Source organism: Somniosus microcephalus, chromosome 5, assembly GCF_052327205.1.
Source record: "Somniosus microcephalus isolate GS21.2 chromosome 5, FLI_Smic_1.0, whole genome shotgun sequence".
Classification (NCBI taxonomy): Eukaryota; Metazoa; Chordata; class Chondrichthyes; order Squaliformes; family Somniosidae; genus Somniosus; species Somniosus microcephalus.
The window spans coordinates 89,407,574-89,425,089 of NC_140991.1; the positions used below are offsets into that span (position 1 = coordinate 89,407,574).

General features: G+C 46.9%; 1 protein-coding gene across 2 annotated transcripts in view; it reads right to left on the bottom strand.

The window, feature by feature from the left end:
* Positions 1–2,436: 2,436 nt before the first annotated feature.
* cyp51a1 (cytochrome P450 family 51 subfamily A member 1) overlaps positions 2,437–17,516 on the bottom strand; it is a 42,628-nt gene continuing 27,548 nt past the window's right edge. For both annotated transcript variants that reach the window (XM_085987962.1, XM_085987960.1), the window contains 3 exons: positions 11,316–11,411; positions 5,645–5,813; positions 2,437–3,898 (listed from right to left, as the gene is read on the bottom strand). In XM_085987962.1, coding sequence (XP_085844088.1) covers positions 3,720–3,898; positions 5,645–5,813; positions 11,316–11,411 — 444 coding nt within the window. In that variant the 3' untranslated portion in view covers positions 2,437–3,719. The remainder of the gene's footprint in view (positions 3,899–5,644; positions 5,814–11,315; positions 11,412–17,516) is intronic.

Consider the following 17,516-nt stretch of genomic DNA (forward strand, 5'->3'; position numbering starts at 1 on the left):
AGCAGCTTTGGGGAGTCGGGAGATGAGCCACTCGCTGCAGAATACCCAGTCTCTGACCTGTTCTAGTAACTACGACATTGATGTGGCTGGTCCAGTTGAGTTTCTGGTCAATAGCGACCCCCAGGATATTGAAGGTGGGGGATTCGGTGATGGTAATGCCATTTTGTACTCCCTGGGCCACTCCTACCCGACTGTAATGCCACTGTGCTCCCGCCTCTGGTGGGATAAGATATACCTCATCCTTCTCTACCTGTCTGCAGCTTTTGTAAGTTGACCACGCCGTCCTCCTCCACCGTCTCTCCTCCATTGTTCAGTGGGACAGCCCTCGTCTGGTTCCACCTTTATGTATCCAGTTATAGTCAGAGAATCTCCTGCAATGGTTTCTCTTCCCGCTCCCGCCTTGTTACCGCTGAAGTCCTCCAAGGTTCTATCCTTGGCCTTTCAACAACAGTAGCCAAAAACACGTCAGGTTCCACCCCGCCACTGCCTGTTTGGTCAGACTGCTTGGCCAACATGCAGATCTGGATGAGATGAGATGAAATTTCCTCCAATTAAACATTGGGAGAACCAAAGCCATTTTCTTCAGCCTGGCACAAACTATGTTCCCAGTCCTGGCCACTATCTCAGGCATAACTAAACTGTTCACAACCTCGCCGTCATATTTAGCCTTGAGCTTCTGACCCCATATCCTCTCCATCACTAAAACCACTTCCATAATAGCGCCCGTGTCTGCCCCTTCATCTATGCTTTTGTTACCTCCAGACTCAACTATTCCAACGCTCTCCTGACCGGCCTACCATCTTCCACCCTCCATAAACTTGAGCTCATCCAAAACTCCACAGCCCGTATCCTAACTTGCACCAAGTCCCGTTCACCCATTACCCCTGTGCTCGCTGACCCACATTGGCACCAGGTCCCTGAATGCCTTGATTTTAAAATTCTCATCCTCGTGTTCAAATAGCTCCATGATCTTGCCTCTCCCCATCTCTAACCTCCTTCAGCTCTACAACCCGCCAAGAACTCTGCATTCTTCCAATTCTGGCCTCTTGTACATCCCCCACTTCCTTTGCTCCACCATTGACGGCCGTGCCTTCAGCTGCCTAGCCCCAAAGTTCTGGTATTCCCTCCCTAAATCTCTCTGCCTCTCCATCTCTCTCCTCCTAAGATGCTCCTTAAAACCAAACTTTTGGTCACCTGTCCTAATGTCTCCTTCTTTGGCTCAGTGTCAATTTTTGTCTTGATTGTGCTCCTGTGAAGAACCTTAGGACATTTTAGTACAGTATGTAAATACAAGTTGTTGTCTGACTGTGAAGTACAGCTCGTCTTTATTTTGCGTGGGATAGAGTAGTTACAGGCTTACATTCTTTCTCGGTAAAGAAACAGTTGTTAGCTGCTGAAGTTATTTATCTGGTTCTCTCCTGAGCGGCTGTTAAGGGGGTTGTACCTTTAAATAAGTCATATTGCAAAAAAAAAAGGCACATTATTAAACTTCAAACTCTGCCTCCAGCGCTAACATTATTCTACAAGTACAGAAAGCAGCTTAAGTATTTTTTTGGACCTTTTGGATAAAAAAAATCTCAACAATATCAGCCTGGCCTTGAACCAGATAGCAGCTAAACAACAACTCTGGCAGCAGCTCTATTATTGGGGTGGGGGCAGTGTGTAGAGCCCTCGCACAGAAGGAATTTACATTGCTACGTTCTCTTCAGGGGCAGAATGGGGAGGGGGATGAGTTAAAGGATTTTCCTGTCCTTCGAACACACTTGTTGGATGCTAGAATCACAAAAATCCACACTATAACTCCAGGCCGCAGTTGATTCTTGACCTGTTGAATTCTCAGTCATGTTATTGTCTTTGGTTTCTGTTTGACATTCACAAACCATGGCTTCAATGCCCTCAATGTTTGCATCTACCGCCTGCTCGTGTTCTCTGTTCAGTGCAGATAAAGAAGTGCCACCTGTTCCTGGGACTAGGGACAGGGTCACTGCCAAGGCTTGGAAGCTAAGCAGGGCCAGGCCTGGTTAGTACCTGGAGGGGTGACCATCAGGGAAGACCAGGTGCAGAAGGTCACGGAAAGAACCCCGAGGAGGGGCGGCTGGTGAGCAGGCCCGGGCGTTGGGCTGAAGATTGTGGGACAGGAGGAATGGTGGAAATGGAATGGCGGCGCGCATAGACGCAGCGGCTTTGCTTCTCCCAGGACGGTGCTATTTACGTTTAATGTTATTTGTACTGGACTCATGGGAGCTTGCAAGATCACATTTCGTTGTTCATGTACTTGTGCATTGTACAATGACAATAAAGTTGAATTATTATTTTAATCCGTATCATTAGAAATATTAACACTAAACAAATATCAATGGATTCACTGAATTTACTACAATTGATGATTTCACTAGTTTCCATTTTATACTTCCATTTTAAAATAAGGTAGTGTGCTCGGTTTCAAAATGCTTTACTTTGTTTAAAAATTCAAATTGTTGCATTGAAACAGTAATTTTCAATAACCACAAAACATTTGGTCAAGTCATCATTAATGCTGCAAAACAAACTACTGGATATGTTGATGGGGTTAGATGGAGAAGGGCAAGAGGACACGCAGGTGGAGACTAAACACTGGCATAGACCTGTTGGGCCAAATGGCCTGTTTGTGCTGTATACTTCATGTAAAACAATGGAGGTGAGCATAGACTTAAAAACCCATCAGTAATTTAAATCCATCAGTAATTTAAAAGCAATGTAAATTATACAGCAAGACACTGAATAATGGGATTCCACATTCTGTACACATCAGTAAATGTTTACATAGTTACTTTTGGAGATAGGACAGGCAAATTTTGAAATTATACAATTGTTCATTCATTTTCTCCAAAGCTCCAAGCAATCTAGATTTGAGAAGCTATAAACGCAACCATATTCTCCCTCCCAAGCTCAAGTAGGGGTTACAAACTTACTACATACAGTAGCTCCATCAAGAGGCTATACCACAATTTCAGAAACTCTCCAAACTCACTATCACTACAATAATTGATAAATTAATTTCATCATATTAAAAGGCAAACCTTACTCATACTATTTCCATGCTCGTACCCCATTCCTACTGCTGTCAACTGAAGAAATATACAATAGGAATAAAATGTAATTTACATTTCCTCAATGTACTTATTTAAGAATAGCGATCATAAGAGAATAGCGATAAGAGAAATCAGTATAAAATGCCTAATGCTTGAGACACAATTCATATTTGTAAAGTTGTGTGAAAATTGGGGATAATCACAATGCATGGAATCAAAAATACAAGTGGTTTGAATCAGCTGCTGACGTTTTGATGGATCAACAATGCTGCCAGAAGAGACAGTACCCATTTATTAATGAAGTAAAACCAGGTAACTTAATAAAGGCTGGATGTGTTGTTTTGGGGCAAGTCCAATTGCAGTTGTTTTTGTTTATTAGCAGCAGATACCAGAATTTATCAGGATCACCATCTACAAAACTGGTAAGTTATCCTTCAAGACATTATCTGGCAAAGCCTAACAGTTGGGATTTCAATTTTTTTAAAGAAATTTTACAGTATAATCATACATGTAATAAATAATCAGTACTAAATTAGTACATTGAAATTTTAGTTGTATATATGCAATAGATCAATGAAATAATTGTTGATGCCATGAACTTAAACAAATTACTGAAAACAGCAAGATTGGCTTTTATTAGTCCAGTTTTCATTGCATTCGCCTCTTGTAGCTGATTACTGGGTTATTAGGAGTATGTATCATGGTTGTGTAATTCACTGTTGGAAAGTATCCGTCAACAAGATCAAATTCATACAACCGGATTAAAATGGACCAGATAGTCTTGATCTGTACATATGCAAAGTTCTCCCCAATACAACGATGGCGACCTAGACAGAGGAAAAGGAAAAAAAAGTTACAACACTGGAAAGTTAAGCTCAGACTGTAGCTGAACCTTCTTGCTGATTAATGGTCAGGTGAAGCGTCTTTGGATTATAAAGAGGAAGCAAAGGGATAAGATGTAGGGGTTAATCTATGAAACCATCATCAACATGCCTTAGCTGCAGTTTTTAAAAAGGGCAAATGTATTGCATCAGCAGAGGGATAGCCTACAAATCAAGAGTGTGTAAGATTAGGTAATCAGTACCTTATACCAAGAATGGTGAGCAACAATGGTGATTCCGGGTATCAGGAATTTGGATTTTTGGGAAATGTTAAATCAGTTTAAGATTATAAACGGAATTGACTTAACCAAGCAAACTGTTCCCTTGAAGTGATGAATTTAAAAAGTAGCACCTTGAGGAGTAAGAGGGGGAATCAGGCAGAACATTTCAAAGAGCAATAGAGTTATGGAGTATGCTACTGGGGGAGGCGACTGAAGTGGACAATGCATTTTCAGATGGGGAAAGAATAAGGTGAGAAGTCAGATAAGTGGGGGGTTGATCTAGAAAAAAGGGATGGGCTTAACAGTATACTGATTTTGATCTGGCATTTGTTGAATCATAGAAATTTACGGCACAGAAGGAGGCCCATTGTGTCTGTGCTGGCCTACACAAGAGCTATCCAGCCTAATCCCACTTTCCAGCTCTTGGTCCATAGCCTTGTAGGTTACAGAACTTCAAGTGCATATCCAAGTACTTTATAAATGCAAAATGAGGGTCTCTGCCTCTACCACCCTTTCAGGCAGTGAGTTCCAGACCCCCATCACCCGCTGGGTGAAGAAAGTTCTCAACTCCCCTCTAATGCTTCTACCAATTACTTTAAATCTATGCCCCCTGGTTAGTGACCTCTCTGCTAAGGGAAATAGGTCCTTCCTATCCACTCTATCTAGGCGCCTCATAATTTTATACACCTCAATTAAAGTCTCCACTCAGCCTCCTCTGTTCCAAAGAAAACAGCCCCAGCCTATCCAATCTTTCCTCATAACAAAAATTCTCCAGTCCTGGCAACATCCTTGTAAATCTCCTCTGTACCCTATATAGTGCAATGTGGTGACCAGAACTGTACACAGTACTCTAGCTGTGGCCTAACTAGTGTTTTATACAGTTCAAGCATAACCTCCCTGCTCTTATATTTTATGCCTTGGCTAATAAACGAAAGTATCCCGTATGCCTTCTTAACCACCTTATCTACCTGTCCTGCCACCTTCAGGGATCTGTGGACATGCACTCCAAGGTCCCTCTGTTCCTCTACTCAGTATCCTACCATTTATTGTGTAGCCTTGTTAGCCCTCCCCAAATGCATTACCTCACACTTCTCCGGATTGAATTTCATTTGCCACTTGTCTGCCCACCTGACCAGTCCATTGATATCTTCCTGCAGTCTACAGCCGTCTTCCTCACCATCAACCACACAGCCAATTTTTGTATCATCTGCAAACTTCTTAATCATGCCCCTACATTGAAGTCTTGACTTGATTTGTAATTAACATCCAAGATATCCAGGCTGGGATCAAGAATCTCCTGTGTGGATTAAATCAACCGGGTGAACCCACATCTAACTAAAAATGTCATAGCACATGTTCACAAACCACCAACCCCAGTTGCTCTGATCAAAGCTCTAAATGCATGTATGATTGTCACCATTTTTGCCTGCAAATCAAATTTCAGAAAAGGCTCAAGAGCCACAAGGCCTACCTGCACCAAAAGGCACAAATGCAAACTTTTGCAGGGCTGCTGGGTTATCTTGGAGGTAACGATCTGGGTTGAAATCAAACCTCTCGGCCCAAGTGTCCTGAAGTCTGTGGTTGACGGTAGGAGAGACGCACACTTGGTGACCAGGAGGAATGGTGTACCCAGCTGCAGTCTGTAAGAGACAATACAGCTCAGCAATACAAACATTGTTCAGTATGTTAATATTAATGACACGAGACAAGTGAAAAGTGGTAGAATATTGGATGAAAATGCCAATAGATTCATTGATAATACTGCTCTGAGCATTTCTACTGCTCAAAGACAGGAGTGAACACCTTTTCAAAAGGCCAATTGTTAAGGCCTTGTTAAAGATCATTAATTGAACAACAGTGTAAGCACATCAAACAGTAAATAGATGACCTCAAATTAAGCTCGGAATTAGTGAGGATAGGGAGGGCAAGGAGCAATGTTCCTGTCATTTTTTTGCCGCGCAGCCACTTCAAATTACCACACATGCGCAGTTTTTGTATTGAAAAGCCCGTAAGCTGCATGCGCGGGATCCCTGGAGTGCTGCGCGGCTGCACAGCTTACAGGGAACATTGGCAAGGAGTGGTAATTAACAGAACAGTAAATATTAGAACGATTTTTGATCACAGGAACCAAGGCAACAGCCACTCATCCATTCTTCACATGCAAATTGAGACAGTGTGGGTCATTATGGTATATAATGGTAATCAAGTGTGGGGTATCAGTGGTGCCTACTCCTGTCCTCATGCAAACGCGTACCAGTAGTGTTCACTGGATTATCTTTCCCCACCCTTGGAACACTTAAGCCAGTTGTAACATGTCATTACCACCCTAGCGGAGATCAGCTGATTTAATACAGAACCTGGGACCATTCTGGTCGCTTATAACCATGTAATGCAACTACCCACCAAACCATCTAGGAGCATTACAGCAAATGCGCCGATTGTTGAATCCGGATTGTCACTGCAGGGACCAACAATGAGGATAATTTCTGGTCACACCTGTTTATAGGGTATCTGTACAAGTTTACTTTGCATTAATACATATAAAATGTGCATTAACACAAAACAAGGAACTGCAGAAGTAATTCTGCCATGAAAATCAAAAGCTGTGTGTTTGTCAGCAAATATTCACCAATTCTTTCTGAGCAAAGTCAATGCCAAACACTAAGGCCTAGAAATTCAGTATAGCCACGTTTGGGGCGCTACAGCCGGGCGGCCGCTAAAGTTTGCGCCCGGCGCAACTTAGCGCCACCTTCGCCGATATTCAGTTGCATCGCCCCAAGAGGTTGCTGCTGCGCTAAAACAGGCGATGCACGACTATCATTAGGCGCTAAGCCGGCGGTCCGGGGCGATACCCCCGAGGGCGGGCGCAGTGCAGGTGCGGCAAGTTGCTGATTGAAGGCAGACACTCTGGCGCCGGTCAGCTCTTAAAGGGGGAGGGTGGATTTGTTTGGCTGCCACGCCCTGCACACTGCAGCCCTGAAGCAAGGCCTGACCACTGCTGCTTGATCTGTTCAATGCCCAGGACAATGGAGAAGGCCAGGGAGAGAGCGCAGCGCTTCAGCGAGGGTGACCTGAGGGTGCTGGTTGTCGCAGTGGAGCGCAGGCGCCATGTCCTGTTCCCTGAAGGTGGCAGGAGGCCGCTGCCCAGCGCCTATCGGAAAGCCTGGAGGGAGGTGTCAAACAGGGTGACCTCCAACAGCGTGGTTGCCAGGACTCCTGTACAATGCCGAAAAAAGTTCAACGACCTCACTCGGGTTGTCAGGGTGAGTATCTTTTCCAGTGTCCTCCTCATCCCTGCATGTGCACCTCAGTTTATGGGCAAAGAGACCTGAAAGCCCTAATGCCCAGCCCTCATCCAGCAGCTATGGGACTGTCATGAAAATCACTTGCACATTCAGGACTTTACACAGTCAGGCTATTCCACCATGGGAGGCACTGCAGACAAGATCAGGGCTTCACACTCCGGGCTAGTCCACCATGGGAGGCAGTGCAGACAAGATCAGGGCTTCACACTGTCAGGGCTAGTCCACCATGGGAGGCAGTGCAGACAAGATCAGGGCTTCACACTGTCAGGGCTAGTCCACCATGGGAGGCAGTGCAGACAAGATCAGGGCTTCACACTGTCAGGGCTAGTCCACCATGGGAGGCAGTGCAGACAAGATCAGGGCTTCACACTGTCAGGGCTAGTCCACCATGGGAAGCAGTGCAGACAAGATCAGGGCTTCACACTGTACTTAGAGGCCGTCCTTTCTCTTGCAGGGCAAGCTGGCGCACAACCGAAGGCAGCAGCGTCAGACCGGGGGAGGCCATCCTGACCTCAAACAGCTCTGCGACCTGGAGCAGCGTGTGGAGCGCATTATGTCAGGCCGGCTGATTGGCCCCGTCGCCAGTGGAGATGCCGACCCTGTTGTGGGCCCCAATGGTAAGGGCATCACCTTTTTGACCTCTCTCTTTCCACTTGCGCCTCACACCAGCATCCTTTGCCACTATCGAACCAATGTAGTGCATAGCAGCACTGATGCCTCCCTCGCTGCCGCCCTGTCCTCACTCTAAAGCAACTCTTGTGCCTCCCTGCTTTCAGATGGTGACTCGCCAGGTGAGGAGGTGGCCCCTCAAGCTGGCACTGTGTCCGAGTCAGACATAGAGGAGGAGGAAGAGGAAGCCAGACCATCAGGGACATCCTCAGCCGAGGCAGCCCATGGCCATGATGGTGACACGTCTTCCCTGGAGGGGAGCAGGGGGGAAGGTTTGGAGGATAGTGAAGCTCCGGGGACCAGCGGGCTGCAGCAACGCGGGAGGGGTGGGGAAGCTCGGCGGCCTTCTCCCCGGAGGGTGAGTGCGGCCTCCAGTCCTGCTACGGTGAGCGCAGAGGAGGTGCGGATCCTAGCGGAAATGGGCGCCCAGGCTTAGCGCAGGCACACTAAACTCATGGCTGCAGTGGCAAGGATGCCTGACTCCACAGAGTCACTGTCAAGGAGTGTGCAGGAATTCGGGGCAGCACAGGCCAGGAGTCTGCAGGACTTCGCAGCAGCACAGGCTAGGAGTCAGCAGGACTTCGCTGCATCACAGGCGGCTTCTAGCCAAGTGCTCAGTCGTGCCGTGCATTCACTGGCTGGTGTCATGCGGACACAGACCAGGGCCACACGGGCACTAACTGCTGCCACCCTCGCTGGATCGGCCAGGCATCGCCAGGGCACTCGCCGCGCCGCGGCAGCCCAGCAGTCTGTGCTTCAGCAGATTGCTGCGCATGCTGCAGTGCTGGCCCGTGCGAGTGCCAATGTATCAGCCGACCAGGGAGTACCTGTGATCTGTCAGGTTGGCAGCATTCCTGTAGCCAAAACTGTCACTCCTCTATTGCAGCTGCCACCAGCCGCTGGACAGACTGCTGCCGCCCAAGCAGAGTTGGAGCAGTCAGCAGCCAGCCCCTCCAGGCCCAGAGCTGGTCCAGGCCGACCCCCAAGGGCATCTGCCGTCTCACCATCTGACCCTCAGCTGCCTTCCCCCAGCCTTGCTGCAGCCACTGGGGTCCCATTGAGGAGGAGCTGCAGGGCGGGTAGGGGCCAGTCACGGATGCGAAACGCATCACCCTCGCAGGGGAAAAAGTAGAAGGTGTGGCCAAATGTTTTGTTTTACTTGTAAAGGCCGATACTGGTGTATTTGTTTTACTTGTAAAGGCCGAGACTGGTCTATTTGTGTTTTTGGAAAGGCCGAGACTGGTCTATTTGTGTTTTTGGAAAGGCCGAGACTGGTCTATTTGTTTTACTTGTAAAGGCCGAGACTGGTCTGTTTGTGTTTTTTGGGGGGGGGATTCTCTCCATTAGTTTGTTATGTGGGAAGGGCACAGAGGTATCATAGTAATAAATTTTCTTAAATCGCACTGTCCATGCTTTCTTTTGGAAGTCCTGGTTGCCCTGCTCGGCTGAGGGCTTGTGGAGTGGCTACATTCATCTTCTGCCATTGGCACAAGCCATTCCCTGAGAGGGGGCCTAGAACTGACGTGCAATAAGCCGCCGACGGGCGGCCCTTGCACTTTCTGCCTCCCTCCTGTGCTGGTCCTCCTCCTCCTCCTCCTCTGGTGGTCGTCCAATGTCTGGTGGCAGTGGCTGAGTCCTGCGGATAGCCAGGTTGTGCAGCATGCAGCACACGACAACGAAATGGGAGACTCGCTCAGGCGAGTACTGTAGGGCTCCTCCGGAACGATCCAGACAGCGGAACCGTTGCTTCAGGACGCCAATTGTTTGCTCAATGATGTTCCTGGTTGCTTGATGGCTGTCATTGTTTCCCTCTTCAGCAGGGGTGCTGGGCGCATGGAGCGGGGTCATCAGCCAGGTGCACAAAGGATAGCCTTTGTCCCCGAGAAGCCATCCTCGTGGGTGAGGCTGGGCCTCGAACATGTCTGCCACAAGTCTGGCGCAGGATGAAGGCATCGTGGCTGCTGCCTGGAAAGCGGGCATTGACAGCTAGGATGAGCTGCCTGTGGTCACACACCAACTGCACGTTGAGCGAATGGTAGCCCTTCCAGTTGCGGTAATCCTCGGCATTCTCTAGAGGTGCCCACAAAGCCACATGCGTGCAGTCAATGGCGCCCTGCACCATGGGGAAGCCCGCTAATGCTGCAAAGCCCATTGCACGCTGTTGCTGCTTGTCAACGGTCATGGAGAAGGAGATGAACTGACGTCTCCTACTGAAAAGGGCATTGGTCACCTGGTGGATGCAGCAATGTACCGCAAACTGGGAGATGTTGGCAATGTCCCCAGTAGCGGATTGGAAGGAGCCGGTGGCATAGAAGTTGAGAGACACCGTCACCTTCACTGCCACCGACAGAGACGTCCTGCTCCTCAGCTGTGGCTGCAGATCTCCGCAAAGCAGGTGGCAGATCTCAGTGACCACCGCCCTTCTGAATCGCAGCCTCCGAACACACTGCTCCTCAGACATGTTCAGATATGAGAACTGCTGGCGGTATACCCTGGGTGGGTAAGGCCTCCTTTGCCGACGCCTGTTGCCCCTTCTCCGTCTGGCCATGACTGACACTCTCTCACGGCGTCTCTGAGCCCTTTGAATGCAATGGAGAAGCCCAAAGTTTCCACCCATTGCAGCCCCCATTATATGTTTCCAATCAATGCTATGGCTCTGAAGTTAAAGACAAGTGCAAAGCTGTGGCCTGAAGCCACAAGTACCTGTGCGAGTGTTGAGCCAAACCAGAAACCTCTCTACCTTTGTCTCTCTCCAAAGATCCGTCTCACAAAGAAGGGGTGGTGCAAAATGACTGCCATTTATACTGCAGGAGGAGTGCCCTTTAATTAGCGCCCCCCGCGCCCCGCAGCGACTGGGAACCGTTCCCCTCTACCAGTCGCTAGGGGCGCCAGGCGCACAATAGGCCGGCGCCACTGAATTTCCGGTTTGGGGCGCACAAGGGGCGTTGCACCATGAAATGACGTCAGGATATGCGCACGCAGCTGAGCGCGCGCAAATGCTTTGCGCCGCCGCTAAATCTTAACTGAAGTTCGCGAGAGGCGCAGATCGCGCTGCGCCCGGGCGCTAGCTGCTTAGCACCCCACATCGCCTCCTCCTAAGGCGCTAGCGGCTGGCGCAAACCACTGAATTTCTAGGCCTAATTGTTATTTCCTCAGGCTCGTACGCACCTGTGGAGTTCTTGCCATCCTCATCATCGTCATTATTGGAGGACGAAGCCTTAGTGTTTCCTTTAAGCAGCGATCCAACAAACTCATGTCCTTCAGCTACAAAGAAACCAAAAATAAGCTTGATGCTGGCTTTGCATTAATCACTAATGAATCTATCCCAGGTCAGCCCTAGGCCACTATTTATTTTGTCCTGTTCCCCTTGCAATCAAATGATAAAAAATAAAATTTAATGTTACAGGTGATTTACAAGAATTTCTCAAATCAAGTCCACAAGCATAAAAAGGCACATAATTCATCAGTGATACTGGTACTAAAGTGGACCATAGCAATGGTTGGAAAAGGAAATATTCACAGGGGTACTTTAAGGTTAAGGGGACTTGCTGGTAAAGATCATAGAATGGTTATAGCACGGAAGAAGGCCATTCAGCCTGTCGAGCCGGCTTTCTGCAAGAGCACCTCGGCTCGTCCCTGTCCCCCGCAAATTGTTTTCTCCTTCAAGTAGTTATCTAATTCCCTTTTGAAAGCTACTATTGAATCTGTTTCCACCACCCAGTGCATTCCAAATCCTCATGTTGCCTTCTGGTTCTTTTGACAATCACCTTAAATCTGTGCCCTCTGGTTATCAACCCTTTAGCCATTGAAAACAGTTTATCTTTACTTACTTTATCTGAACCCTTCATGATTTTAAATACCTATCAAATCTCTTAGCTTTCTCTGCTCTAAGGCGAACAACCCCAGCTTCTCCAGTCTATCTATGTAACTGGAACCCTCATCCCTGGAACCATTCTAGTAAATCTCTTCTGTACCCTCACTAAAGTCTTCATGTCCTTCCTAAAGTGTGATGCCCAGAATTGGACACAATACTCCAGCTGGGGCCGAACTAGTGTTTTATATAGGTTTAGCACAACTTCCAGGCTTTTGTACTCTATGCCTCTATTTATAAAGCCCAGGATCTCATATGCTTTCTTTATTAACTGCTTTTTTAACCTGTCCTGCCACCTTCAAAGATTTGTGCACAAACACACTCATGTCTCTCTGTTCTTGCACCCCCTTTAAAATTGTACCATTTATATAGAACAAGAAAAACAATGGCCCTAATGCTGACCCCGGGGGACCACACTGCACACTTCTCTCCAGTCAGAAAAACATCCGTTCACCACTACTCTCTGCTTCCTATCCCATAGCCAATTACGTACGCACCGTCCTTTTAATATCATGTGCTTCTAGTGTCCAAATAAGTCGGTTCTGTGGTACAAATGCCTTTTGAAAGTCAATATATAACATAAAGAAGAGCAGGAGTAGGCCATATGGCCCCTCGAGCCTGCTCCGCCATTCCATAAGATCATGGCTGATCATCGACCTCAAATCCACTTTCCCGCCTGATCTAAAAATCTATCTATCTCAGCCTTGAATATACTCAGACTCAGCATTCACAGCCCTCTGGGGCAGAGAATTCCAAAGATTCACAACCCTCTGAGTGAAGAAATTCTTCCTCACCTCAGTCTTAACTGGCCTACCCCTTATTCTGAGACTATGCCTCCTGGTTCTAGACACTCCAGCCAGGGGAAACAACCTCTCAGCATCTACCCTGTCAATCCCTTTCAGGATCTTGTGTTTCAATGAAATCACCTCTCATTCTTCTAAACTCCAGTGAGTATAGGCCCATTCTACACAATCTCTTATCGTAGGACAGCCCTCTCATCCCAGGAATCAATCTAGTGAACCTTCGTTGCACCGCCTCCAAGGCAAGTATATCCTTCCTTAGATAAGGAGACCAAAACTGTGCACAGTACTCCAGGTGTGGTCTCACCAAGGCCCTGTACAATTGTAGTAAGACTTCCTTACTCTTATACTCCAACCCCCTTGCAATAAAGGCCAACATGACATTTGCCTTCCTTATTGCTTGCTGTACCTGCATGCTAGCTTTCTGTGTTTCTTGCACGAGGACACCGAAATCTCTCTGGAACACCAACATTTGAAAGTTTCTCACCATTTAAAAAATATTCTGTTTTTCTATTCTTCCTACCAAAGTGAATAACCTCACATTTCCCTACATCATATGCCATCTGCCACCTTACTGCCCACTCACTTAGTCTATCTGTCCCTTTGCAGACTCTCTGCGTTCTCCTCACAGCTTACTCTCCCACCTAGCTTGGTATCATCAGCAAACTTGGATACATTACACTCGGTCCCTTCATCTGGGTCATTACAGTAATATAGATTGTAAATAGCTGAGGCCCCAACACTGATCCTTGCGGAACCCCACTAGTTACAGCCTGCCAACTTGATAAAGATCTGTTTATCCCTACTCTCTGTTTTCTGTCCGTTAACCAATCCTCTATCCATGCTACTATATTACCCCAACTCCATGAGCCCTAATCTTGTGTAATAATCTTTTATGTGGCACTTTATCAAATGCCTTTTGGAAATCCAAATACACTACATCCATTGGTTCCCCTTTATCTACCCTGCTAGTTATATCCTCAAAAAACTCTTAATAAATTTGTCAAACACTATTTCTCTTTCATAAAACCATGTTGATTCTGCCTAATCGTGTTATGATTTTCTAAATGCCCTGATACCACTTCCTTAACAATGGATTCCAGCATTTTCCCGACGACTGATGTCAGGCTAACTGGCCTGTAGTTCCCTGTTTTTTCTCTCCCTCCTTTCTTGAATAGCGGTGTTACATTTGCTACCTTCCAATCCGCTGGGACCATTCCAGAATCTGGGGAATTTTGGAAGATCAAAACCAATGCATCCACTATCTCTACAGCCACCGCTTTTAGAGCCCTAGGATGTAGGCTGTCAGGTCCAGGGGATTTGTCGGCTTTTAGTCCCATTAGTTTCTCTAGTATATTTTCTCTACTTATATTAATTACGTTAAGTTTCTCACCCTCATTAGCCCCTTGGTTCCCCACCATTTTTGGTATTTTTTTGTGTCTTCTACTGTGAAGACAGATACAAAATATTTGTTTAACATTTCTGCCATTTCCTTATTCCCCATAATAATTTCTCCTGTCTCAGCCTCTAAGGGACCACGTTTACTTTTGCTACTCTTTTCCTTTTTACATACTTGTAGAAACTCTTACAATCTGCTTTTAGATTTCTTGCTAATTTTCTCTTCATTCTATTTTTCCCCTCATCAATTTTTTGGTTAACCTTTACTGGTTTCTGAAACGCTCCCAATCCTCAGGCTTACTATTATTCTTTGCAACATTATAAGCTTCTTCTTTCAATCTAATGCTATCTTTAACTTCTTTAGTTAGCCACGGTTTGATCACTTTCCCCGTGGAGTTTTTGTTTCTCAATGGAATGTATTTTTGTTGAGAATTATGAAATATTTCTTTAAATGCTAGCCACTACTTATCTACTGCCAAACCTTTAAATCTATTTTTCCAATCTACCTTAGCCAACTCGCCTCTCATACCTACGTAATTGGCTTTATTTAAGTTTAAGACTCTAGTTTTTGACTTTGGCATCTACACCAGCTACTGCACTGCCTTCATCAACCTTCTCTGTTACTTCATCAAAGAACTCAATCAGGTTAGTCAGACACGATTTGGCTTTAACAAATCCAAGCTGGTTGTCCCTTGCTTCGCCAAGTGAGAATTAATTTTGTCCTCGACAACAGTCTCTAGTAGTCTTCCCACCACTGACATTAGACTGAATGGCCTGTACTTACCAGGTTTATCCCGCTCCCCTTTTTTGAAGAGGGGTGCAACATTTGCAATCCTCCAGTCCTCTGACACCACTCCAATATTCAATGAGGATTGAAAGATTGTAGCCAGAGCTTCTTCTATCTCCACCCTAGCTTCCCTCAGCAGCCTAGGATGCATCCCAACTGGACCAAGTGACTTGTTAACTTTGAGTGATGCAAACCTATTTAGCACCTCCTTTCTATCTATTTTTATGCTATCTAATATCTTTATCACCCTCATCTCTACTCAACATTAACTTCATCCTGGAAATACTCAGCAGGTCAGGCAGCATCTGTGGAGAGAGAACAGAGTTAACGTTTCAGGCCGATGACCTTTCGGCAGTTCTGACCTGCTGAGTATTTCCAGCATTTTCTGATTTTATTTCAGATTTCCAGCATTCGCAGTATTTTGCTTTTGCATTAACTTCATCCTCATCTTTTGTGAAGACAGATGCAATGCAGTCACTCGGTACCGCAGTCATGCCACATTACTCCGGAAATACTTTGGCGTTGGGAACAGTACAAATCTGAGAGACACTGAGTACCAAAAAAGCTAAAATTGTTCCATCCTTCACCTTCAGGGGCACAAACACTATTTAAAATGGGAAAACAAGTAAATAAAATGTGTAATACCATCCCATGAAAGGAACAGAAGGCTAAAGCCCCGATTTCCCCGACCTCGGCGGGTCCGAGGCGAGCGATATCGGTGGCGGGTCGCGACCCTACTGCTGGCTCCATCCCGGCCTCCAAAATGACTTGCGGATGATTGGGCTTGTTAAGTCCACCCAGCGAGTTTGCCGGCCAATTGAAGGACGCGGATCTGGTGATGTCATTTGATGACGCGTCATCAGCCTGTTTCCTTAAAGGGGCCATTGCCAACTTTATTTTGACATTTGTGCTGTCAGTGTTCTACAGCATTGAGGTGCTGCAAACACGGACAAGCACTGCACAGAGGTGCAGGGCTGCACCCAGGCTCTCCCATGATTCCCTCCATATGCTTATGGCGAGAGTCACAGCACACAGGGAGGTTCTCTTCCCTTCTAATGGGCGGAAGAGACCTCCCCAGGAGACCTACGCAGCCTGGTTGCACATTGCAGAGGAGGGCACAAGCAGGGATGTGGTCAGGAGGACCAGGCTGCAGTGGCACAAACCTTTCAATGATCTCAATAGATCACGAAATGTTAGTACAAAGCCATACTCAACCTCATCCTGCTATGCCACTCGTCACATCCCCATCACTCTGCCTTCCCTACCCTACTCCTGGCACATCCTTACTCACACCAACTTACCTTGCACCTCCACCCATCCCTCTCTATGTACATTATCACATCCCCATCTCACTAGCCACCCCTCACACTCACCCTCATCCTAGTGCCATACCAACTAACAACACACAAGTGTAGGCACTTGGGTGTTTTAGCCAATGTTCATGTAAAGTTTCTGTTAATGTGCTGTCAAACATTGAAATCTTTTATTTTCAACACTTTGCGTTCTTGGACAGATTTGTGTGCACCTTTGGAAGTGGCTTAGTGAGTTGCAGTGAATGGTGAGACATAACGATACCCCCCGCAATGCTGATGAGTGTGAAAGGAATGGCTTGGGCATTGTAGGGATGCTTTATGGTGTTGGTGTGGGGTGGTGCCAACCTGGCACATCATGCGGCAGCCAGGGTGTACAGCGTCAAGTGAAGTAAATCTGGCCATCCCTGGCCTCCCGGGCAGCAATGTAGTCAGGTGCTGATGCCTTCTGTCCTGTGTAGCATCAGTTGATTGCGGAGAAGGTTGGTGTTGTCATTGGTGCTGCTGGTGTGCCTGGTGTTGGGGCGGAACGTGGTGGGATTCTGAGGACCATGATGAGAGAGTTGCAAGGGCACCCATGCTGATGGAATAGATGGCAAGTGAAGTAGAGATGACAGAAGTGATCTGTCAATGGGGAGAGAGGTAATGAGGTCAGACTGGATGTGTAAAGACTTGTGTAAAGACTTGCGGCATCCTGAATCTGTAGTGGAAATGCAGTTTATAAAAGCTAGTGGTTAAGGGAACATATCTCAATCAGCTGGGAGTTTTGACTTGACATCTGAAGCTGAAACACTGGGCACTAACCTCTCACCTCAGCTTCACAGATGAGGTTTGGGAAACCGGTGGGCGACTATAGTCATATCCAAAAAGCTGGGGGAGCGGCTGTAAACAAGCCTGTAATTATTTTAATTGCCTCCCCCGCCATTGCCTGTCGAATCTGCTCAGTGCTGGCAGACCCAACATCGGGAAAGTCCAGTGTGTGCGTTGTGACAGTAGGCTCCCGACCCGCTGTCAATCATTTAAAATTTAACACCCATCCCGTCCGCTGAGTGCCGGCAAAATTCCGGCCTATGTCTTTGATCAGGAAAAATCAATGCTCACTTAATAATGGGTAGAAAATCAGGGGCTGCGGATCCACAATTTCCTGAACAGTGCTCCCTACAATATCACCCTCGTGTGACAGGCTTTACCTCAGAGCCTGTA